General features: G+C 38.1%; 1 protein-coding gene across 5 annotated transcripts in view; it reads right to left on the reverse strand.

Annotated features, from left to right (window-relative positions):
• RPRD1A (regulation of nuclear pre-mRNA domain containing 1A) overlaps nt 1-26,442 on the reverse strand; it is a 28,940-nt gene continuing 2,498 nt past the window's right edge. Inside the window, exons 2-7 of one of the 5 annotated variants that reach the window (XM_064161208.1) lie at nt 17,308-17,437; nt 16,697-16,803; nt 16,525-16,619; nt 15,583-15,709; nt 15,308-15,483; nt 1-509 (exon numbers count right to left, since the gene is read on the reverse strand). In XM_064161208.1, the coding sequence (XP_064017278.1) occupies nt 360-509; nt 15,308-15,483; nt 15,583-15,709; nt 16,525-16,619; nt 16,697-16,803; nt 17,308-17,437 (785 nt within the window). In that variant the 3' untranslated portion in view covers nt 1-359. Of the gene's footprint in view, nt 510-4,591; nt 5,028-13,369; nt 14,513-15,307; nt 15,484-15,582; nt 15,710-16,524; nt 16,620-16,696; nt 16,804-17,307; nt 17,438-26,442 lie in introns of those variants that run through there. The other 4 variants (XM_064161212.1, XM_064161211.1, XM_064161210.1 and 1 more) reach the window with 4 other exon arrangements.

Consider the following 26,442-nt stretch of genomic DNA (forward strand, 5'->3'; position numbering starts at 1 on the left):
TTTCAAGTTAGAAGTATGTGTTTATTATACATTGATCTACATTAAATATAGGTTACATAAGAAAAAAATCCTAGCATGTTGGTTGTTTTTTTTTACAGGGCACTCAACTAAAATCTTTACAAAAGATAATTATCCATTCTTCAATGTAATAGACATAGATGCCACTTTTATAAATGTACCCTCATGTTCACTTGCCAATAAAATAGAAAACAAATCAACTTTTTAAACCATTTGTTATAAATTATTATTTTTTACTGACAGTCTCCCAACAATATACAAAAATAATGCTACAAGAATACCACTCTGACCTACCCCTCATTTCACAGAAAAGTAGAGGTTATGAAAGGGTGTTCTTGTAATCAATCATCACTGTAGATGTCTCCTGCAAATGGTAGGTGTACGTGGCTGCCCGTGACATTGGGAAGTCGAGAGAGATCAGGCAGGTTCTGGATGCGTGACCTGAGTTCTTTCCGTACTTGGGACACTCTGGCTAGCTTGCGTTTGTACTCCTGTAATGCAGAAGAATGCAACATGAGGCTGTTTTGGTAACACCATCATTTCTACTTACTCCATTTGACAGTTTTCACATAAAAGTATTCCTTCTGCAAGTTAGATGACTGAACATCCTTTAACAGGCAAGAACCCAGTGAACTGTGTATTTCGGAGGCAGAGTTGACAGCTCTAACATGTTCTCAGCATCTGACTTTGGAAGCACAGCTGTGGGCTTATTGGGCTTTGAACTGTAAGTACATAAATGGTAAACACTCTGTTAAAACCCCCACATTTCTCTGTGCAACTAGTAGTATGGATTTTTCCTAGAAACTGTCTACCAGCAACTTACTGATCATAGAATCAACCGACTGAGTTAGCCGGGGTACCTTCTAAAGTGTGGGGGGCGGGTAACAGCCAAACCACCACAATCAGGTAGAAAGAGACCTCCAAGCTCATCCAGTCCAACCTAGCACCCAGCCCTAGCCAGTCAATTAGACCATGGCATTAAATGCCTCTTTCAGGCTTTTCCTGAACACCTCCAGGGACGGTACCTCCACCAGCTCCCTGGGCAGCCCATTCCAATGCCAATCACTCTCTCTGCCAACAACTTCCTCCTAACATCCAGCCTATAATTATTTTCAGCTCATAATGATGAAAGAATAAAACCCAACTGAACACTATCTAACCAGGCCTGCTGATCAGCCACACCAAGTTCACCAATCAGAAGTATATTGTATTCATTTTTATAATAAAAGACATATTATAGCTATGCATTTATGGATCTAATCCTGAGTTTTCAGAAACTTGTTGAATTGGGACTTCAGATTTCACATTGTGTTGAGTACTGGTGAAGCCAGCCATAATTAATGTATCTATTAATCATTATTTATTAATCACAGGCTCACAGGATGTTAGGGGTTGGAAGGGATCCAAGGAAATCATCGAGTCCAACTCCCCTGCCAGAGCAGGACCACACAATCTAACACAGATCACAGAGGAACACATCCAGACAGGCCTGGAAAGGCTCCAGAGAAGGAGACTCCACAACCTCTCTGGGGAGCCTGTTCCAGTGCTCTGGGACCCTTACAGTAAAGAAGTTCCCCCTTGTGTTGAGGTGGAACCTCTTTTGCTGCAACTTACACCCATTGCTCCTTGTCCTATCCCAAGGAGCAGTGAGCAGAGCCTGTGTCCCCCCCACCTAAGAAATGCTGTATCCTATACAACCACCTAACAATTTAACCACATTATTGACACTGCAAAAATCATCATGGAGAATTTAAATTTCATTATGTTGATTTTATCATATAATTCAATTGCCCCAGTGTAAATGAGGCAAGACTAAAGATATTTCCTTCCAACAGTCAAGAAGAGGCAGAAAGATTCTTATCTGTTTGGGAATTTTTGTTGGTTTTTTGTTTGTTTGGGTTTTGCTTGGTTTGTTCTGGGGATTTTTTGCTACACTGAGTATAACTTGCATTGCTAGCTACCTACAGAGAACTTTAATCCTGGTATATACAGGTAGCCTGAGCATAGGATAAATCTCTTCAATTTCTTCAGTGCTCTAAAATAACTTTCAAGCAATGACTTTTTGTACTTCCAGTCATGCAAGCAGATTATGAGACAATTACAAGAACTTATTCTGCTCATTAGAATCCCACTGATTACTAGAATTTCCATTAGTAAGCAGAATAGAATACAGACACTTTGTGAAATGCTAACAACATATTAATTTCTCACCCAGATTAACAGTAATTCCCTGTTAAAAAAAGCCAAGTGATTTTTGAATTAGACACTAAAGTCATCATGAAAAATCATGATGTTGGCAGAGAAAACAGGTTGTGCACTGCAGAGAATACAGGTTGTGCACTGCAGAGAATACTTTCCCTTCCAGATGAAATAGGCTGAAGTAAAACTTCCTATGTTTCTGCAATCTCTGTATAGAGGTGCTGCAGCTAAAACAACTTGGGACCCTGTCCTCTGCCTACGCATTATGTCCATTAGATCTATCACCTCGTACCAGGTTTTGTTGCCATCCTCTTAGTTGAAAGGAATTCCAGTTTCTCTAATTGCAGACCTACATGACATTATGCTTTTCTGGGTAGTCACTTCTTACTTCTCAGCCAGTTGATCAATGATTCCATTCTTTACTTTAATATCTAGTCCTGAACCCCTTCTTAGTTTTTCAGCCTCTGGTGGCAAGTTCCACAAGCATTCAAACCCACTGGCTTCCACCTCCCTATTACTTAGACTCACACAAGCCACCAGCAGCCCACTCATAGAAGCAGCTTTCAGCTTTCACATCAGGTTCTTGGCCCAGGGTCAGCTGAGAGAACAACTTTATAGAGTTGCAATTGCAAAAGAAATCTTAACCCAAGAAAGAAAAGTCTCTGGCAGATAAGCTACTCATGGAAGTTATTAATGTTTTAAGAAATCTCTGTCAAGCATATTAAAAGTAGGATTTTCCCAAAGGCTTGTGGTTTCATTAAATTTGGGTTGAATTTCATTAGCATATCAAAATGAGTCTTTCTGCCCCTGGCAGAAGGAGGATTTCCCCATTCCACAATACTTTGAGAAAGAACAAGAATTATAACATCCCAAAGGAAAGGTAACTTTAAAAGGTTATTTTAAGACAAACTTGTCCTTATCTTTATTCTTGAAGATTGTGCTGGCAAAGAAGTTGGTCAATGTTTGGGGGAGTGTAAAAACCAATTAAAAAAAGGAAATATGGACTTACAAGCTTCATTACCAGGAGTATTAGTAGGCTTACTTTTATTTACTCCATTCGGTCATAAAAGGATGAATATTCATTTATTTATAAATCAATACTCAGTGACAAACATTAATTTATCAAAGAAATGACTACTTAAAGACATGGACTTAATTGTATAATCTCTATGCAACAGCTTAACTGAAAGCATTTCAGGATTGCAGATATGAGTAGCAGCTTGAATTAAAGATGCCTACTCGAGGTTAAATTTGTTGTCCTTGTATTTTATTACCTGATACAGCAGACAATGTAGTCATAATAAATTCAAAGCTACACACTTCCAAGAGATGCCTTAATTTGCACTGAATTCTTAAGTTTCCAATCTTGGCTAACAGAATGAAGCTTTGGAGAACCCCTGATAGAAAGCAATCAGACACTTCAGAACAATTCCGAGCCACTGTGCGCAAATACTCAAGTTGATACTATATATAGGCACACCAGGGAGAAAGCAGAACAGTTCTGAAGACATAAAAAATGAAATGGCTGTAGGGTTACAGATAGCTTCTGTCCTAGTTTGAGCCTAGCTGGGATATTTTGGTGAGAAGAATTAGATTACAGTCTGTGAAAAGGAAACAGTGGTGATGTCTGCTTTACTCATAGGCTTGCTGAGATGTATGAGAACAAAACCATAAATACAGATAACAGAGTCTCTCTCTGGGCTTTGGGCTGCACATTTCTAACTTGCTGCCTGACTAATCCTTCTGCTTCCTAAGTCCTGTGGCCAGCCCTCCAAACTCACCTTGAACATAAGGCAAAGTCTAGGGTAAGGTAGAGGGGTAGGAAGAAAGGGGAAGGGTGGTTGAGAGCCCTTCCTGGGGACTCTGGTTTCTGGGAGGGCTGTTGTGTTTCTGTGTTACTTTTTATACCTTGTATATTTCTGTCTATATTGTAAACATCTGCTTGTATATTGTGCTAAGCTGTAACTATAAAGCTTCATTCAATTTCCCAAAGCAGCTGAGTCTAGTCTGGGTGATTTTCCTAAGTGTGGGAGGTGCAGGTAACACCCAAACCACTACAGCTTCTTAAAGTCTCAGCTATTTACAAATGGTCTGAAGGAAATTAAAATTAAAGAATATTAAGATTTAATTTTAAAAGGTATTTATGAGTGAAAAAAATATCTCTGTTAGAAAAAACAGGCCTTTAGTAATGCATTTAAGATCTGTGGATATATGTAAAGTTTATGAGTATCTGGGGGGTTTTCTAACCACTTGTGCATGAAGGGACCTTGGAAGGTCAAATCATCAGGAGATGATATTAATTTTTTACTAAGATATTTACAAATGAATCCACAAGTAATTAAGTAGATGCTTTACAGAGTCACAATACAAACAATGTAAAAGTTTATTTTCTCTTTGAAGTGTTCATCTGATTTTTAATAACTGTGTAATTTTGGACTGGAAAGGCAGAAAAGGAAGAATCACTGTTTGCAACGTATGGCATTCCAGATATTCTTGGGAAAGATTCTCATGACACACATTTCTGGCTGTTCAGTATGTGGTGATGAAGTATCTAAACAGAGTTACTCTTCAGCAGTTCCTTTGCTGCATATTCTAAACTAGCTACTTGGGTTTCCAATGATAAAAAGAAAGGAATTATACAAAGCAGTAAGTTACTTAAATTCCCTGTTTTGCCCTATGCTTCTTGTATGTCAGCATGCAAATCACTTGGGCGTCTTCACGAGCTACCCTGGAGATTTGTGTAACAGACACTCTTAACTTCTTAGTCATACAAAATCCACTCTCACAGCTTTAAATTTGTATCACAAGTTCTAAAGGGAAAAAAAATAAAATCAGGCTTTACTTCCATTTGCAAAGGCTAAAGTAACAACTTGTCTAAAAGCTGCTGTTCCTCAGCAAAGTAGGGAAGTGCATGGGTTTTATCAGATCTGATGTCCAAAGTTATTTCTCAATTATATCTCATTTTGCTGGATGGCAACTGTAAATTCCCTGAGAAAACAAGACCTGACACAACAGTGCAGATGGTACTCTTGCTGCAGAACAGGGCTTACCATTGCAGCAGATTTAATTGCATGTAAATTGATGATACATGGCTTGTAGGGCAATTTGGGAACTTTTAAAATACTCATCCATCTCTTCTGTATTAGTTCAGTACATCTGTTCACCAGCTTATTCTTCCAGATCTCTTATAAACATGAAGTTTGAAAGAAAAAACCCATAAACTACACCTGGCCTCGGATGACTTCCATCGAGGGAAAGAAAACAAGCACGTCCAACCCTGCAACGAGTTCAGGCAAGAGCTGGATCCACAGACCAGCAAAGCAAAACCAGCCTGCCAGGACAAGTTTTAAGATCTCTGGACAATTGCAGAGTAAAGTGAAGAACAACATCAATACCCTCTGCACAAATGTTGCCAGTCTGCCGTGAGATAGAAGCCTCAAGTATTGAGTCTGGTTATGCCACTTTGTTTTCACTCTGCTGTGCAAGTGTCATGCAAAAGGGTAACATTTCCCCCATGTGCAGGAGGCAACATGCTAATGAACAGCACTAAATCCAAGGTACACTTATGGTAACCAGTTTATGATGCAAATGTTACTTATTATAAAATATAAAGACTTGCACCCAAACTTAAGATACTGTCCTAAAGGCTGACCTTGAAAGTCACTGTGCATTTAATTTTATATATACATATATGTATGTCTTTTTCACACCCATACTTGGGTTTCTTTAAAGGGCTTGCCTTGTAAAGCAAAAATAATTTCTCTACTGATGCCTTGCAAATCCACCTGCAAGCACAACATCAAGCTAGCCAGGCAATAAAAGCTGAAGCCCAAACGAGTCCCTCAGACTCTATGATGACACTATGAGGTTCTCAATGAGGCAAGGGGAGCCTCCATTGATGGTACAGTGGAAGCACAACTGTCCCTCACCTTTCACAGCTAAAAAGGACAAACTACAAAAGTATGTTTTTGCCACAGTTCTGAGACAGTAATTCACTTGCAGCTGCATTATCAAGAAGAGTGAAGCCAAATGAAACCAGTAAAAATCTCCTCCCCACCTTCGGTTTGTACATAGCTTGAACTCTACAGCTGTGTAGGGCTTATTTCATGACATTTCCAGATTAACTAGATTTTGCAGGAGAAAACTCCTTGTGCAATATGGCAAAGCTGTGTGAGGCAGCATAAAAGCATGTCAATACCCAAATAATGGAAGCACTGCTAAGCACACTGTACCACACCAAAAAACGAGCAACAGAACTTTTCATTCTGTATACACAAGAAAAAAAGCTTCTCCTCTATTAAAAAATGTGGGGACTGCATAGAATCCATCTCTTACAAAAGCTGTTTTAATGTGTGTTTGGACCATGCAAAAGCTCTCAGAATTGTACACTATATCCCTCTTTACAGCATCGAGAGCCTGCCTGCTGTTCCTCACAACAGGTGGTCTGTGGATTTCTTTTTCACTTACAGCTCTGTTTTTGTTGGGAGTTCTAATGAAATTCAGTATTTTGCAACAACTTTCTCCTACTGAAATTTGGGCACTGACTCAGACACAGAAAATTTGCTCAAAATCATGACTCACATAATACAATTGCCTAAAGTAACAAACACATGTTTAAATGCTAAGCCTTTATCAGTTACGCTGAAAGATGTAAAGCTGGAGTCTGTGCTCAATGTTTTTAACTGATCCAGACCACACACAGGATCATAGAACGGTTTGGGGTGGAAACGACCTCCAAAGGTCATCTAGTCCAACCTTCCTGCAGTGAAGAGGAACATACTCCACTACATCATGTTGCTTAGAGCTGTCATGTTGTTCAAGCCTGACCTCGAGTATCTCCAGGGATGGGGCCTCAACTACCTCCCTGAGCAACCTGTTCCAGTGTTCCACCATACTCATGAATTGAGGGACCCAGAATTGGACACAGGACTCAAGGTGTGCCCTCACCAGGGCTGAGCACAGGAGTAGAATAACCTCTTGTGCCCTACTGGCCACACTGTTCTTGATGCAGCTAGACTGTGATGCTCTAGCAGGGGGCTTGGACTCAAATATATGGAGGTCTCCTCCAACCCTTGACATCCTATGATCCTGTGACTAGTTCAGTAGCACCTCTATGTAAGATCATAATGAATTTAAACTATGGGATCAAAGTAGTTTTGGTGACTGTTTAAAGAGATGAACTATGAACTCATTCATTTTGACTCATATGAACCTGGTTCTGATCTGAGAAGAGAATCATTAAAGCTGAAAGTGATCCATATCTTGGTCATGCAAGATTCCCATAAATTCTTCAATGTTTTTATTCTCAGTGATATTACACCTGTGGCTGACGGACTCAGTAAATAAATATCAGTTCAAGCACTGGGTTTCAAAAAACCAAGCCACCAAAACCACTACATGGAAAGTGCAATGGCCCTTACATACCACAGACTGTGGATGTATTCTAAAACAAGAGTATTTCACTCTGAATGCTGTTTTCAACACAAACAAGGTTTTGTCATGAAGGTATCACATTTACTAATCACCTATACTTTACTAATCAGTTTGAGCCAGTTAACATTTCCTCCACTAAGAACTTTATTTTCCCTATGCCAACAATAAAATATAACAACAAAATTAGTAATAGACTAAAAATATCTGCTGCCTCTATTACAGAAGCCAATGAATTATTTTCCTCTGTATATGTAAGGACACAGCTAAATAAGTGCTCTACCAAAGACTTAAAGTAGCTACACTAGATGCAATTTTTTCTTTGAGTGCTGTCTCTAATAGCAGCATTAGAGACAGCTGTCCACTTTTAAGTTGTTTCTACATAGAATCAAGCAGGCTGGAAGAGACCTCCAAGATTATCCAGTCCAACCTAGCACCCAGCCCTAGCCAGTCAACCAGACTATGGCACTAAGTGCCTCATCCAGGCTTTCCTTGAACACCTCCAGGATCGGTGCCTCCACCACCTCCCTGGGCAGCCCATTCCAATGCCAATCACTCTCTCTGCCAACAACTTCCTCCTAACATCCAGCCTAGACCTGCCCTGGCACAACTTGAGGCTGTGGCCTCTTGTTCTGTTGTTGGATGCTTGGGAGAAGAGACCCCCACCTGGCTACAACCTCCTTTCAGGTGGTTGTAGACAGCAATGAGGTCTGCCCTGACCCTCCTTTTTTCCAGGCTGCACACCCCCAGCTCCCTCAGCCTCTCCTCATAGGGTTTGTGTTCCAGGCCTTTCACCAGCTTTGTCACCAGGATAGATTCCCTTCTCCTTTCTATCTACAATGTTCCATTTTGAAACGAGGTTACAACAGTTTCCTTTGTAAGCTGCAAACTGAGGAAGCCCAGTGTTCAGTCCATGCGGAATTTCATGTTTCTATCTCAAATTTCATGATTGCTTCAAAATCCAACACTACCTAAAGCAAGTTTCTAGTTGCAGGAGGGATCGAAGCAGGGTTTACAAATAAAAATAATTCTTAAACTGTAATAGGTCTAAGTGACACACACAGAACTTTAAAATGACTAAACAGCAGCAATATTATTGTGGGAAATAAAGGCTTGTAGAAAAGGTGGTCTTAACTTTAAAAACCAAATTGCTACTACTACTGAAATACAGACACCACTTTCAGTATTTCTTTAACCCTGTTCTTACATTCATTTCTTACATCCACTTGTATTTTTTCTGCCAGCACACATCTGATCAAAGGGAACGTCTGCTGCAGAAAGCACCAGATGAAGTCACCTGCCTATCTACAGCTGCCCTTCAAAAACTTAAGTTCTTGATAGAGCACCAATTATGCAGTTTTCAATTTCCCACTATCTAACCCCAAATCCATTACATACCTGCAAAATTTGTTCTTCTGAAGATGACACAAATACATCCATTTATTTTGGTTAAAAGTATGAAGCTTCTGGCTTGCAGCAGCCATGAACATTCTGTCCAAAAGCATCGTAACAGCAAGCCATATTTAGGTAAGTCTAGTATCCTCTTATTTTTACACTCAAATTTCAAAAGAAATGAGTGAAGGCTAAATCAATTTCATCTGTCACAAATACTAAGGGTAAAACTGGTAAAAAATGTTTTACAAATACAAAAGTTGCATGACATTTTTATTACCCCATTTTGAATAAAGTGCATCTTCAAAGTGACGAGCAATACTTTAAAACATGAAGCAAAGCAAAATTTGTCTTTGCAAGGATGAGTAAAGCCCAACTCACAACCTGCCCACTCTGTTAGAAAACTTCTGGTAATGTAATTTAGAAAGGGGAAGTCTTAAAGTATTTCTGTTGCTCTGGATGATAACACAGAGCTCTGTAGGCTAAAACTCAAGAAGAAATGGAGAAAATATGTGCTATTCTATCTGAGGCCATCACAAATGTAGAAAAGATGGCTTTACTGGTGAAATAAAGACAGATTTTAGGAAATAAGGCAAACAAGGACTATCATTCTCATAAAACTGGTACAGCACAGAGAACAAAATGCAGTGACTGTATGACTTGACTTTGCTGTGTTTGACCCGAGGGCCACTGTTCTCTAGTCCAGCAAATTACTCTGATAAAACTTAGCCTTTATAACTGTAGCTCCTGTCACTGAAGATGTTCACATAAAGCAACCACATTAAAGACAGCTTAGCAGCCCATAAACATACTTGGCAAGCCTACTTCTGTTGCAGGTAAGGCACGCAACCTGTGTTTCATTTTAAACATCCTCTTCCATTCTGCAGCTTCTAACCTAATAAACTTTAATAACAGATATGTAAATTCCTGACTTCTCATCTTCAGGTAGGTAATCCAAAGTACTGACCTTACTGCATTTTAGTCAGCAGGGTTGGTGTTTGTTGGGTTTTGGTGTTTTGTTTTCACTTGTGGTCCATTTCGGGGGGTTATGTTTACTAATTTGTCTTGGCTTTGTTTTTTTGTTTCGTTGGTTTTGGGGTGGGTTTTTTTGTATGTATTTTGTTGTTGGGGGAGAGGAAAGGTAGTTGGGGGTGGTTCTGGTTTTGCTGTGTGGTTTGTTTGGGGTTTTTTTGGGAAACACACCTGCCTTTGACTATATTGACTGAAGGAACTTACACTGTGCAACTCAAGATGAATAAAGCATTTACGCTACAAAAAAGCATCAAAGCCTCATGATGCACAAGGACTTTGAAGTGATCTATACAAGTCTCTAAGCAGACACCTGTTTCTGAATCATATTCCATTTTGTACTGGGTAGTATGGAGAGAACTAGAATGAATACAGTCCATCCCTTTGAGATCCTTAGCTTGTAGTTGTTGGTGGGCAAGAGCTACATACTCCTCTGAAATACAGCAGAAATTACCTGAAACTGTCCCTACAGAAAAAAAAAAAGTAATTTGGCAAATGATCTCTTTGTGGATCAATTCACACTTCAGCAGAAATCCTATGCTCCCCTGAAATGGAAGCACAGCTTCAGTTTCTGAAACTGTAATCCTGAACAGAAATGTAGGTCATAGCTCATAATGTCCAAGAGACCACACAACATGATCTCCCTGCTCTCAGTACTTACAGGGAGTCTTCAACTGCCAGGTAGGTTACAGAAGATCTTAAATACTCTGAATAGTCCTGCTGTGAATGGATAAACCTTATTACCCACTTCCTGCTCTCAGCTGCTTGCTCTGTAATCACTGCACTGCTACTAGCAACATGATCATTCAAGGTTAACTCAGTTATACTGTGGTGCTGTCACATTTAGGGAGCTGTAGGTCACCTAGAATGCTGTAAACTTCACTCCATGACAAAAAGGAGTGCATGAGTCATGCTACAAATCAATTTTCCTCAACTTCAACCAAAGCCCTGCAAAATACTTCAGCTGCTCAAGTTAAAAGGTTTCAAAGAAACCAATCCCACTGCGTTTAAGTGGGCTTAAAAAGCATAAAGCACAACTGAATGCATTACTTGAAGTTCATCAAAACATGCTGGCAAAGGTACTAGTACAAGGAGTCTAATGAAAAGAACAAACAAGGAAAGCACTACACTTTGCAATAACATGAAAGCCATGGAGAAGGAAACAGTAGTAAATAGTATCTGACAAACAAAATCTAAACACAAGAAGCCTGTATACCATTGTCATCCCTGAAACCTTTCCATAATGGTTTCCAATGCAGGCATAAATACTAAGCTAAAGCTGAGAAAGGAGGACCGAAAAAAGGGTACATAAGCCCCAAAAATATATGTTTTCCTCCAGAGCTGCAGACTAGGATAACTCCTTGTTATTTACTCATAAAATCTCACAGTAAAAATAAATCCTTTAGGGGGACAAGTCAAGCTATAAAGCTCAATCATGAAATAAAACTTCATTGAATATGCAGTATTAGATTATGAAACCACAAAGAATTATAACCAGATATGAGAGCACAGGGATCCTGGGCTCTATCAAAAGATGAACTGCCAGCAGATCCAGAGAGGTGATTCTGCCACTTTGCTCTGGAGTGGGTCCAGAAGAGGACCATGAAAATGATTTGGGGGTTGGAGCACCTCTGCTACAAAGACAGGCTGAGGGAGCCAGGGTTGTTCAGCCTTAAGAAGTGACTCCGGGGAGACCTAGTAACAGCCTTCCAGTACCTGAAGGGGACCTACAAGAAGCACGGAGAGAGACTGTTTACAAAGGCCTGTAGTGATAGCACAAGGGGCAATGGCTTCAGACTACAGAAGAGCAGATTTAGTTTGGATGTTAGGAACAGTTAGTTGAGGATGCCCCTGCTTACTGCAGAGAGGGTTGGATTAGAAGACCTTTGGAAATCCCCTCCAGCCCAGCCTATTCTAGGATTCTACACATAAATTTTGTTTATAAATCTGTAGAATATAAGGAGCCCATTCTAGGATTCTACATAAAAATATTGTTTATAAATCTGCAGAAAACAAGGAATGGCAACATCAGTAAGTGTCAGCAAGCTGCTAAACCACAGCAGGATCCAGAATAGCATTTCCTTCATAAAAACTTTGGATTTAATGACAAGACATTCCACAATTTCCAGTGGCAAATTTGCACAAATGCTATGTGAGAGTGTGCTCATCCAGTATGTGCCAAGTGTAGCAATACTATGTTTTTCCATAACAACAAAATGAAGGCAAGATCCAGAGCCCCTGTCCACCCATGCTTGTTTAGTCATGTAAGATTTCAAACCATCAAAACTTTTATGTGAACTTTAGTCAGAGGCTATTTCTCTGTAGTGAATGAGATTGTGCAAAGCCTTTGAAAAAATTAAAGGATAAAACCAAACCACTACTAAATCCAGTACTTTTAAGTAATACCTGTATTTAAGGCCACATTAATTCTGGAATATCTACAGTAGAGTCTTGATCAAAAGGAAATGAGCACATCTGGATATTGATTTACGTATACCTAATTCACTGTTCCTGCCTAACAACAACAAAACCTCTTTAACAACCCACAGTGAGTTCAACAGTTCAATCAACACTCCTGTTCAGAAACTAGGGGACGGGCAGGAAAGTAAGATAGGGACACAAGAAGAAAGCAGCGTGGAACAGTTAAAGTAGTATAAAACAGGAAGTTACATTAATCCTCAAAGTTCTGGAGAAACTTGATAATCTTTCTGCAAAACACTTCCATTTTCTCTATAAATCCTATGCAAGTTTCTAGACAAAGTTCAGTGTAAGTATTTTTTTTTTAAGTGAATGGAAAACACTCTTCAGGATGATCCTAAACGTGAAGGGAGCTCTACAGGGGCAAAATAGCAATTATAAAACACACCTTCTCCATTACCTACATAAAATGTAAAATAGATGTACATTAATAAAGTGGAAGTTCTTTATTGTGTTTGTGAAAGAAAAAGTTCTGTATCTACCACTTCTGATGTTCAACTAAACCAGCTATCTAGGGCATAAGTTAAAAGGGGAAGGTCGCAAGAAGTCTTGTTTTCACAACTTCCTTTTTGGCAGCTGCACTGCGAGTGACACCCAAATATCTGCATTCAGAATTTCAAAGAATCTGATCGCAACAACTTGGGAGTTTTAGGAACAGTGTGAAGGTTTTTATCTTCAAGAAAAAGAAATGACACCAAATACTCATTCATGTCAAGCACTAATTCAGTAATGTTTGTGAGAATATAGATAAAAAATAGTAGAGGCTTGGTTTAAGTACAGAACTCCTCCTCTTCAGTTTTCAAAAACAACAGACAATACAAGATTTTGGTTCTTAAATTTATTTTTAGCAGGATGTGTGCACTAATGGATGGTGACATCTTTAGAAGATAGGTCCATGTCCACCACCTGCAACAGAAGCTAGACAGATGTTAAAGAAAACAATTCAAGAGTTAAAGATGACATTACTTACCCAGAACAGACTTGTGAAAATCACCTAAGCAGTACAGATAGCTTTTAATGCAGACATGATAGCTTACATTATTTATCTAATGCCAAAATTTGCTGTCAAGATTTTGATGGGAATCATGCACTTCTGTTTGGAAGTAACTATTAGAGAAACTCATTCTTAAAAAGCTACTCATGTAAAGATTTGTCATTCAAAGTTACTTACCTGAAAATTTTCTTCAAAACATAGAAAACCTTAAAATTTAGGTCCAAGTCTCACATCTAAGTTCAAAGTCAGTAAGAATTATCTGGAGATCCAAATTCTAATACTGTTAAACCAGATCAACAGCAGGAATACAAAAATGTTACCACTAAGAATACAACAATTGTTTTCTTACTGTACTTGAGTGACTGACACATTAGTAAGGCAGGATCTCAACTATATCCTCACAGATTAGTGACACTAACTCAGGAAGATTTTACTGTTACAACTCAGAGACTGTATTATACTTTAAAAAAAAGCTCACTAACCAGAAGTCTAACAAAGTAAACAAAACCTAGGGACAGACAGTTCAGGAAATACATTCACAGAGAATTAGGTGACAAGCCATCTGCCACTGCTTTATCAAATGAGAAGCCAAGAAGCAAGGCTCTATCTGAAGTATGATATTTCCTAAGACCGTGAAAACAGAGCCCTTGCTTCAGAAAACAAACGTTCCAGGTATTTACATCAGCAGATAGCCACTTCTCAAAAACAGCAATATCATTAAGACATCTCGACCTTAAATTTCCATCAGGGTGCACTTCCCAAACCAAAAAGTAGTACTGGTGGTAAGCATATCTTAATATAAGTTTATCTTAACATGGGAAAATGTTCTTCTCTGGAGACTTTCAAAACTCATTTGGATGTGCTTCTGTGTGGCCTGTCCTAGTGATCCTGCTTTGGCAGGGGGGGGCATGGACTTGACCTCTTCCAACTCCCTAACATTCCATGATTCTTGACAGATCTGAACAATGAAACCTGAGGAGCAATTAAGATGTTTACCATGTATGCATTTGCTGCATTTACAAAAAGCATGCAGGTTTAGTTCTACTGCTGTCATGCCCAAGTTAGCACTGGAACCTGTATCTCAAAGCAATACATATGAAATTATGGACCTATTTAGAGTATGTAGGATGTTCAACAGGAAGCTTTACCTGGTAGGACAGGAAGACAGGTGACTGGTAATGGTTAGGAACAGAATAACTAGGGGATTATTTGCTCATAATGAACTGTTCACCTGGCATCCTTTTCTTATTAATAATTTGTCCTTTCCCAACAGTGCAAGTGCTGCTATCTAGCTGTGTTAAAGGCTGTAGAAGCTAAAACTATATTTTACTAGGATTAATGTATGCTTTAATTAAGTTTAAAAGTTCACAAACTTGTAACTACCAGAAAGGCCACTCTATTAGAATGATATTACTAAATAATGTAATATGTAACTAAGACTTAAATTTACACTATGAAGAATTAACTGTACTGTTCAGGATAAGACCATCTATCCACATTACTGCAACTAAGCCTGTACACATTAAGAAGACTCAACAGGCTGAAGAGCAGAACGAGAGACAGATGAAGTGATTATAAAATGTTGATCTGGTTTAATAGATTTAAAACATTAGAAACTAAAGAAATCTTGTTAATGTGCTGGAAGCAAACACTACCAGTAACAACCGAAGAAATACCTTTGGAGAGAAAAGTCATTTAGGCAAGCTAAAACATTTGCAAGGATAAGCTTTAGTGAAGAAGAATGGACTAAAACAAAACATTACGCACTTCCAGCTTATGTTCCTTCTCTGCAAGGAATTCTTTCTGACATCGGAGAAAGTCTGACAACATTCGAGTTAGCTGTTTTCTATCATCTATTTCAGCTGCCAATCTGCCATTGTAATCCGCCAGTAACATACATGCATCATCTACCATTTTGGAAAGTTGCTCTCCAGATTCCTTATCTATAAAGCAAGCAAAGAAAAACAAGTAAAGCATGACTTCATTATATACTGTTAAGTTCTCGGAACAGCATTTCAATTACAGGATTCCCCAACCCTCACCTGTTATTCTGTCTAACAGTGACACATCCTGGACCTCTATAGGCAAAGAAGCTATTCTCTGATGAACTGCTGCATCCCCAGAGGCAGCGTTTTCTAGTTCTTGTAATGCTCTAATGAGATCTGTGGTCTGAAAAAACAATGCAAGATTGAGAACTTGTTCATTGACACAAATCTTAGTACAAAATAGTATTTCTCAATAAGCTTACAGAATCAATGTCATGATAACTTTAACAGCACTTATGACATCAGCATTATATAGCAACAGTCTAGCCCCTCTCAGACTGAAAACAAAACAAAACCGTTAGTTCTCAAAACACAGCAATGTTACTGGTTTTAAAAATCACCCTCCTAAAAGAAACTTTTCATTTAAATTCTTGGTATAGAACCACTTGCCAATATTTTATTTTTGACAGCAGTGTTTATTTTACAGTACATGAAAAAAATAATGGAGTCTTTTTCACTATTGCATCAGACTAGATCAGTGCACTTCTTTTGGAAGCAGGGATGATGTTCATAGAAGCCCAGATGTCCGTTACAGAGAAGTGTACTAAACTGATTAAAGGATAGCCATTCCTTGCTACAAAAAAAAGCCTTCTGAGATGAAGCAGTAGCACAGCAAAAAGACCACAAGAATTACCCAAAGCCATAGCAATCCAAGGTAGAAGAGAAATTTTCCCAGCCATCATGATTGTAAGATTGAGATATTTTATTGATAAACTGATAGCAATCTTATTCTAATACGTGCATTACTCATTGCCATCAAGGAAATCAAACAAGAACCTAAAACACTGTGGAAACGAATGCTGAAATCCTAATGTGGACAAAGATGGACAAAGCTTACATTGCAGCTTAGTGCCAAACTGGCCTAAAACTACAGTATGCTCCCCCTGTAACCTAAAGTACTGTGACAATAAGTTTCATGTGCAAGTCAAATGCTTTTACCTGTGGAGGTTCAGTGGGAGAACTTCGGGGTGAACAGTTATTTTCATCAACTTTTATCTGTTCGTATGTGCGCTTCCTCACCTTTCTGTCTCCATCTAAACAAAAACAGAGGAGTCAAGGAAATGTCATTTCCAACAAACAACTGAATCCTCATACACAGAAAAATACTTACACAAAGCTTGCCTAAGTTGTTCTAATACATCATTTTCATAAACAGACCTTTCTTCCCAGATAGAGAGCACTCGGCCAAGGTGTTTCTTACAACTCTCATCAGACTCACTATTACAAGGGAAAAAACCAACAATCAGCACTAGGTACCAGAAAGTCAAATAATCTCAGAAAATAAAATCACATTTTAAAGAAATGAAAGCAGAGACCTGTTCAAGATGACTTAGTAAAGCACACAAAGAAGACCAACGCCCGATTCCCTGTTTGCTTGTTCAACCCATAAATCTGTAGTTACATGTTATTACACAAACACTGCAAGTAAGTTTGCAATGCCTCAGCAGCTGCATATCATGTGAAAAGAACTCTATCAAAATTCTTGGATGTCTTAAGGCATAGCTAACAGCCTTACAAGGCAAAGAGGACTAAATGCAAACAATTTACTTCTCCAATAGCATTAAGACTATCCAAGATCAAAAGAAAATGGAATAAACAAAACTTCCAGTACAGAAATAACACGAGAAGGGCTACCTGGGTACGAAGAGATGACTTTAGGATTTTTCTAAATACTCCTCAAATACAGTATGATGAAGGACACTGCACAACAGTTTACTGTACCTTGAAACGTGCTTAAAAGCCTCCACTATTACTGGAGCAAAGTCTTTTGTAAATTCCGGTCCTTTCCTTTTGCTGTTCTGTATGACATCATTGGCCAAGTACAGGAATGTCAGTTTTCTATTTGGTTTTGCTAATAAAGAGGAATAAACAAGAGAAATTTTAGTTTCCCAAACTGGTAGCCAGTTAGTCACATTCATAATATATAAATGTATTTTTTCCTATTCTCATTATTGCTTACAACATTTCACTCCAATTTTGTATTTTAAAATGTGAAAATACTTTAGTCATACTTTTGCTCTTCCCTCCCTTTTTGCTGTCTCTCTGCTCAGAGTATTCCTCCTCCATGACACAAGTTCATTCTAGCATCATGTTCACAAATAAATAGAAAAAAATTACATTCCAAAGCATACTTTGGCCCCAAACCATTTTAATGTGTTCACCTGAGCTTTACATGATTTATCTGTTAGCTATCCTTCAAGGATTTCTTCCAAATACTTCAGGTTCCCTTTCACCCTGCATACATTTCTCACACTCATGAAGTCCTCTGACAAGAAGCTTCACAGATTTATGACCACTTGCATGGGGAAACTCCTTATTTTGGTATGAATTGCATACAATCTTATATAATTAGCCCCCATGTTTGTATTTGAGCAAATCCAACAGTCAATCCCTAGTCAATCTCTTCATAGCACTGTGACATTCCCCTCTCTCATCAACGAATTATTAAACACCCATGTGCGGATAGCTGAAATAGCAAGAAAAGATTTTCAGAAAGTCATTTTCAGGTTGCAAGGTATCTCTTCTCCAAGCATCTTATGGAATTCTACCCTATTCCCACTAACACAGAATAGATTACAAGCATCCAAGTTGCTTTTGACAGCCTAATTCCATATTTTCTTAGTGTTGCTACTCCAGTATTTTCATTTACCATCACACTTGCTCTTCGTTAGTCCACAGGTTCTCAAAACTGCAAACTTTTCTGCATGGCAACACTTTAACTTTGTGTTAACATTAGCAAAACTCCATTGTCACCAGAGCCTCAGCAAATGTGCTTTGCCTGCCCCCTGCCCCCCCCACCCCCCCTTTTAAGGTTTCTTCTGAAAAACAAAATTTACTTTTTTTCCTGCCCTCTTGAGGAAAGCAGCACTGTAGTAAGGTCTAGGACTTAAATTTTGTGCTTAGCTACTAATGCTGGTATTACCAGTTTCCATTCCAACCTCTCAAACACACAAAACCACCACACTAATATGCAAACAGAAAATTAAATGCTGGTATGCTTCCATTTTAAAGAAATGTTTTTGAGAACAGATTTTGCATTACAGAAAGTCTCCCCTGAAGAACTTCTTAATGTATTAAATTTTTCCTGTACTCTGACAAATATATCCAACAAGTTAAGAAAATTCAGGAAAAAGTAAAATATCTCCCCAAACCTCTATTAACAACAAGAATTTACCCATCTCTTAAAATCAAGTAAAAAAAATGTGGCAAAAATTAGTTTGGAAGCACTGGACACAAGTTAGAGCTATTTAAAGTCTGCTCTGAACAGTGAAGTCACTACATGCAAACACACAGGCAATAAATTAACTTGGGTCAAAGTATGTCTGATCTGAAACACAGATTTTATTAATTTATGCTACTTACTTTCTGTACTAAAAACTGACACTACAGGAACACATCTCCTTCTCATGTTTCATAGACCCGACACAAAAGCTTTACATTATTCAAAGTCTTAGAAAATGTTTTGTCTGATGGGTACACCAAAATTAGATAGTATTTACTGAAGCTGACTCTGCCCTCCTCCTCCATTTCTTAACTGATTCTAGGATTAGGACTCAATGTCTAACAAAGCAGACTATTCCCCATATAATATCCCCTGAACTGCATGCAGGGTAGGTTCTTGTCAATCCATATCATAGGAAAAAGAATCATGTTTTAATACTCAGTGATGCAACTCAACAGACCTCAACTTCCTTGTTTCCAAAAAATAACCAAGTTAACTGAGCTGCCAAAGACAAGAGGTGTATACAGTGCCATGAACTTAGTATGTTGATTCTCACAGCCTTGGCTTAATCTATTCATTACAGCAAAGAGATCAATGTTTGGAAAAAGCATGCCAAACCCCCAGAAAGTCACTTTCAAGATTATTTCCTCTAGCATTGTCTCTTCAGCTTTCTACTACAATTCAGACACAAAGCTGCATATAACAAAGAAAAAATTTCCAAACACTATTAAGGTATCTGTGGGTTTGGTTGGAAGTTCAACTATCCTCATGTTCTCAAATAATATTGCAAAGTACAGTTTAATTGTTCTTAATTTAAGAATGCTCTACACAAAATACCAGTACTAAAAAATGATGCCTGCTTGCAAGACATCTTGTCTTCTACTTCACAAATCTTCAGAAGATCTGTGAAGTGGATCTACTACTCTGCCTTACACAAAAGACTAAAGTGCAACATAACCCTTAGCAACTGAGGCTGACAGCTCTGAGCTGAAAAAAGCCAAAGTGTTCCAGTGTTAAGACTACAAATTAACTATTAGCTGAAACACAAAATTAAAATATAGAATAGATAAATCTGTTCTTGGGGGGGGGGAAACAAAAAAATATTCTGTTTAAAGTATCTGTTTTTACTATCAGTGATGCCAACTTTTCTACCCTAGACTTTGATATTTCTTAGGATACAAAAATGGATGAAAGAACAGTTAAGATTATTTTGACATGCCCTCTATACATAGCAAGGCTATTACCAAAAGCACTCTTATTACGGAAAGAAAATAAAAGATGAAAGGTGAGATCTGGGGTTAAAGGAGGATTTTGAAAGGCACATATTGCCAGTTTATATCATTAGAAGTAGCTAGCCCACGGTATCCCTGGTACACTTAACAGTACAGTCTGCATTCCTAAGAATGTATACATGCTAGACTGAGCTATCTTTTCAGAAGCTGAGTGGTGTTCACATAATTCTGCTTGTTTCAGATTTACCATTTAACCACCAATGCAGTCAGCAAATTAGATCCCTGAAACACTGGACCATATTAAGTAGATTAATCTCATTGTGGATGCTTCAAGAGTAATTGGTAGCTTGCAACTGAAACAAGGTCTATCCCAAAAAAATTATCTGACATTTAAATGCCAACAAAAACTGCAGATATTAATGTTATTTTCACCTTCATCTAGCATAATCAAGCATCTAGAGTGAAGAGACATCATTAACAAATCTTAGTTTTTGGCAGTATGTACTTAAGAACACATTTAGCAGCCTGGCCTTGGCATCCCTGGCTCTCCATCAGTCCAATACAGACAATCTGACTTTGGATGTTTGAGTCCCTAACAGAAAACACCGATGAGCCAAGACTTTTTAGTGCAAGAAACAACTAATATTTTACCATGGAATGTAGTAAGCATGTTCTTTTCACTGAGGTTAACTCTGGTAGTCAAAACCAGCATAATAACCTACATTTGTCTTCTCCAGGTTTACCTTCTGATATTGGAAATTGAGCTCCCATGAAAAATGCTAGAAACACGTCCATTAATTTCATGCTGTCCTACACCTCCTTCTAGAGGTGAGAGATTTTCTGTCTTAGACAGAGGGAGAAGCTATGGAGCAATAATGGACTTCACTTACATCCTGTTACATGTGCATAGGCTATTTATCTATCTGAAAATGTTACCTCAGGTTTTAACCTTTTACAGGCATCACGATAAGCCAACTGACCTTGAAAGAGAATGCCATTTAACAGCAGTCTTTGAGTAAATAAGCACCAATAAGTTAAATTCTACTACAGCTATCAGCACTGCAGAGTGTCTTTTTCACTGAAGTTCCCTGCTGGGATTTGGCTCAACTGCCTTTGACTAACATAAGCCTAAATACATGCAGCAGTGTACACATGTCAGTGCTTCTCCCAAAAATCCCTGGGACAGTTTCAGTGCCACAGCATGCTTCCTAACTTTGCAAGAGAAATTACATGGCATCTTTGTAGAGAGCTGACAAGCTTTCAAGTTTTTTTTTATATTAATACCAAATTAATCTTTAAGTCAGGCTGCACTGATAACTGCAAGAACACTAGCCCTTCAAGCTGAGTGCTAAATGGAGTTTCTATGCAAGCTGATTAAGCACCGCATCTTTGATAAAACTACAAGAAGTATATCCATAAAAAGCTACTTGAGAAGCTACCACTAGAAAGGACACTTTGAAGATGACAATCGATAAAATACACAAAAGGTACAATCAGCACTTAAGAATAATTAACTTTTTCATAACAGGTTAAACTAAGGGTTCAACATCTCATAGTTGCCTGATTTTATTAGTACAGTTTACCAAGGTTTGAGAATTGCTGTGTTTGCCTTTCAAAGAGGAGAACTTAACGGCCAGCAGACTGTGCATTCAAAATCTGAGGGTCCAAGAATCTTGACTTTGAATTTCAAGTCCAGTAGACAAAGAGAACACAGCATACAGCCACTGCTAGGATAAAGGTCAGCGGCATCAAATTACCATGGAGGTAGGAGAAAGCTGGTCACAAACTAAGGCAAGTATTCAATACAATTACACTGCAGAAGCTCCTCACTGCACATAGTGAATCTCAAATTACCTAAATATGTGAAAAAAAAAACCATTTTTTTTCCTTGCCTGGCTGGTACAATGCCAAAATGGATATTAATTGACAGCAACAACAGCGTTAGGACTCCTGTCACTACACAAAAGTATCCAGAATCAGAATGACACAAGACAGGCAGGTACAAGTAAGATATCAGGGAATGGGTGGTACAGCAATAAATGAATATAGATTTGTACACATAACATTCTTTCAGGACTAGTATCAGTCGAGTAGTCAGACTGTAATACACAATGCAAATGTGACAAAAGTGGTAATCTGTTGCTCTTGACTGCAGGTAATCTTATAAATGATATGTAGCAAGTAAGTTTCTCTAAATTTATTCAAGTCACATTCACCTTTATATCTGCTTGCTGTTTATTTCCAAACCTTCATGCACAGATTAGAAGATTCATGTGGATAAAACAGAAAGGTATATATATATATGCTTGTGTTGACAAGCACCTCCATTTTAAGCCTTCTCAAGAACTCATACACTAAATACTGAAATCCACAAACCACAGCTCTGTTTCTTTTAAACAAACCAAAATCTATTAATTATGTTAAGTGTATCACGTTGGCTAATGGCATTATGCCACTATTAAGTAAAATAATCTTACAGCCACCAGTAGAAAAAGATTCTTTCTCTCAGCAGAAAAAGTACACTACATAGTACAAAAAATAATTGCTTTAAATCAGGAATGTTTCCTGAAATCCACTTAACATCTGCAGGGCAATATAGTCTCAACCACTTTTGGCTACGGTTCTGCTCCAAACCAGTTAATTGAACATCAGAGTAACTCTGACAGTATGATTTTCAAATCTGTTTTCAATTTTCTAGGCCTTCTCAGATGCTCTGTTTTCCTATTTTCAGAAGCACTGAGCAACTGCCAAAACTACTAGCTTCAGAAAAATATACTGCAGCAACATCAACAGCTATAAAGAATGAGGACCCAAATATCAGTACACATTCAACAGAAGAAATAGCCATAAACAAACAAAAAATTAGTACTTATACCACTACATAAGTTCAACATTCCAAAACAAACAACAAAATTAAAGTATAATGAATTGAAACAGCAGGTAAACTGACAACTGAGTGCTAAAAATATATCCCCCTGTAGCAGCTGACATATACTTGCCACAAATGTAGCTTAGTACAATGCCTTGATAACCTGGGTAACTTTGCAGTGAAAACAGTATCAGTGTGACACAGGTGAGCTGACAAATGCCAGCCAAAACAAGGTCAACTGATTAAAATGAAGGGGTGGAAGGTGTTCAGCATAATTTTCTGAGACTATGAGGTGCCATGTCAAGCCGTAAGTAAATAGATATATGAATGTGAAATTGGGTTTAAAGGTAAATAGAACAACTATCAAAATACCACTAGGACACAAACACTTAACAAGTTACAGATCTGGACCTGAAAACACTAATGGAAAATTAATTGACAGCAAATTAACATATTACAGACATAACTGAAGCTTGAAATAAAGAATCTCATATGATCAAACTCAAATATTTAGCAGTTTTAGTCTTTTTCCTTTTAAATAGAACACATTTTAACCTATTACAGCAAAGATCTCATGAAGCCTACTGAACATGCACTTTACTTCCCTTTGAAGGCTGATGCTCTGCACTGTGAAATTGAAGTTTTTCATTTTAAAACAAAATAAAACACAAACAACACAGGCCTGCAGTTGCAGAGAATTCTGGATCAAGAGAGAAACTGATGTATGCAAAAGAATGTACCTGATTTGCAAATAAAAGTCTCAACATCCTCCATCTCAGAAAAGCCACTTCAAGTGGCTTCCCAAGATATTTTTCAGCAGCCCCTTAGTGGCTGCAGATTTGAACAACAAACCTGTACATGCAGGGCCACTATTTAGTTTGAAAAAAATTCCTGCAAGTCAATGCCTTTATGAGCGCACAAAATTTAACAGACCCACAAGCTGCATTTATGGATTGACTGATATAGTCACATTACAATTATTACTAAACTACTGAGAAAAGCTTATGATTACTAATTATTTCTTGTATGTCATGCATCTGAGATACAGATGAAGCATGATTGTTTTCCTCAGTGCCTACTGCTCAAACATTATAAAATTCTTCCTGTTGTTGTTTTGGTTTTGACTTTTTTAATAGGGGACAGAATAATTTTACTCCCTAATAAGGGTAAAACTGAAACACTCTCAAATTTCAAAGAAATATAAAATTATATTTGAAAAGAAAGATACCGAAAAACTACAGAGCATATACAGGATACATGAGAACCCCCTTAAACCTTCCTCCAACCTGACTAATCTACAATCTCCAGTGCTCCTATTCTTTCGCCCCTGCAATGCCTCTGCCACCCTTAGGCCTAAGCAAGCCTCTGCAGGCCATAAACAAGCCTCTATGTTTACCAAGTAAGTAGCTCCCGCAGGAGACAGCAGGGAATGAAAAGGAAAACGCTGACAGCAGAATTCTGGGATTGAATAATAGTATTACACCTTTCTGGGTCCACTCGTGAACTCCTCTAGAGTCTAGAGGATTTTTTTTAACTAAACCTACAATACTAACCCACCACTCAAAAGGCCTCTGTAAAATAATTAGGTTATATCACAAAAGTTAATCTACACTGGTTACTTTCAGCAAACATGAAGCTGCCATATCACATGTACCAAAGAATAAAAGCCATGCTTTTCTAAAATAAAAATGCAAGTTGCATGAGATTCACATACTAGGAAAAGATTTACAATAAGATACTGAAAGATTAGCCTCCCCATCAAATTATTCATTCCACAGATCAGCTATGAAATTCAAAACAATGCACTCATGATGGCATAAGCCTAACACAGGCTGCATTCTAAAGGGATGATATTATCCTCACAGTATCCTTTGTGCCAGCACCAGCTTTCCATCAGGGAACTCATCTATTTCAAAATTCCTAATTGGTTTTGCTAGATTTTGATCAGCAGTACAGCACAAGATACTGTCAGAAAAAGAATGCAGAAATATTTAAAGACACATTTAACCAACATCAGAGTGGAAAATGAGCTGTTCTGTTGTCAGTGTAGACCGTTGCTTATCTGTCAAAACAGGAGAAAACTTTGTTATTTGATGAAGGTTGGCATTCCACAGAATCACAGAATTAACCAGGTTGGAAGAGACCAGGATCATCGAGACCAACCTATCACCTAACCCTTCTAATTAACTAAACCATGGTACTAAGCCTCCTTTTAAACACCTCCAGGAATGGAGACTCCACGACCTCCCCAGGCAGCCCATTCCAATGCCAATCATTCTTTCTGTGAAGAATTTCTTCCTAAGGTCCAGCCTAAACCTGCCCTGGCACAGTCTGAGACTGTGTCCTTGTGTTCTGTCACTGGGTGCCTGGGAGTATTTAAGCCATTCTATAAATTTTCTCCCTTCATTTTAGCCATCAACAAACAAATGGTTAATGAACTACAGAATTTATTCTCCACTAATCATAGTAACAGCCAAAAAATACCCCAAAATATGAAGTACCTCAAGTAACACCCAAGTGTGTTTGCACTTGATGCAGAATCAGGTACACTCAGTACCCCATGCATAGCACCAGCTTTGCCAAAGCCTCATCCCAGCAGGCATGGCGCATGCTCATTCACATATTTTTCACTAGCACGTTTGAGGTTATTAAACAACATGTCTCTATGCTCAGTCTCTTGAAGTATGCAATTTCTTATCATAATTTCATCAGACTACTGGCTATATAAGAAAACATAAATATTTCCCTTAAATGCTTGTGACAGTTACCAGGAATGTATGGACATTTCAGTTTTTATCACTTTCACAATATAGTCCATTCTAGAATTCACTGTACAAGCTTTCCTCCATTGTTTTATTTCTTAGAATAGCCCTGTGAATTTTATGTGTTGGTATTTCAAGAATTCCTTATAAAAGTTGTGATAATATTAGGGAAAAAAACATATTCCTTCAGTAATCTGAGTTACATTAACTGTCTTGATAGATTTTGTCTGTTTGGCAACACGGAAGTTCAGCAAAACAAATCCAGTGCTGGGCAACTGCTCCAAGTTATAACAAAGATGTGCAAGTTTTGCCCATTCTTGAAGTTTTCATCAAAATGCAAGTATCCACCAAGATGATAAATAAAATCCAACTGCAGAAAACCTGCAGATGAAAAGTGTATAGCACCAATTTTCTGTAGACATGCCCTAAAATGAGAATCGTACATTACCAATTAATTCAACTAAACAAAGGCACTAAGACATTATGTTGCCTAAGTTAAATGCACATTTGAAAAGCTCCCTCTTCACCTTCACTGCTACATAATTACTATTTTAATAGAAAGGCAATAAATAAAATTTAGGAACAGAAGACCTGTGATTCTAGCATTTGTTTTAATTCATAACTAAATGCATCTTCAAAAGGTTTATAAAAGCCAAACCAACACAAGGGATCTTTTACCAAAACTGAAAGATTCCAGAAAACAATGTTTAAAGAAAAAGTAGTGGCACACTGTGCTGTGTTCAGCTCAGCCAGCTACACAATCAGTGTTCT

Source organism: Pogoniulus pusillus, chromosome 21, assembly GCF_015220805.1.
Source record: "Pogoniulus pusillus isolate bPogPus1 chromosome 21, bPogPus1.pri, whole genome shotgun sequence".
Taxonomy (NCBI): Eukaryota; Metazoa; Chordata; class Aves; order Piciformes; family Lybiidae; genus Pogoniulus; species Pogoniulus pusillus.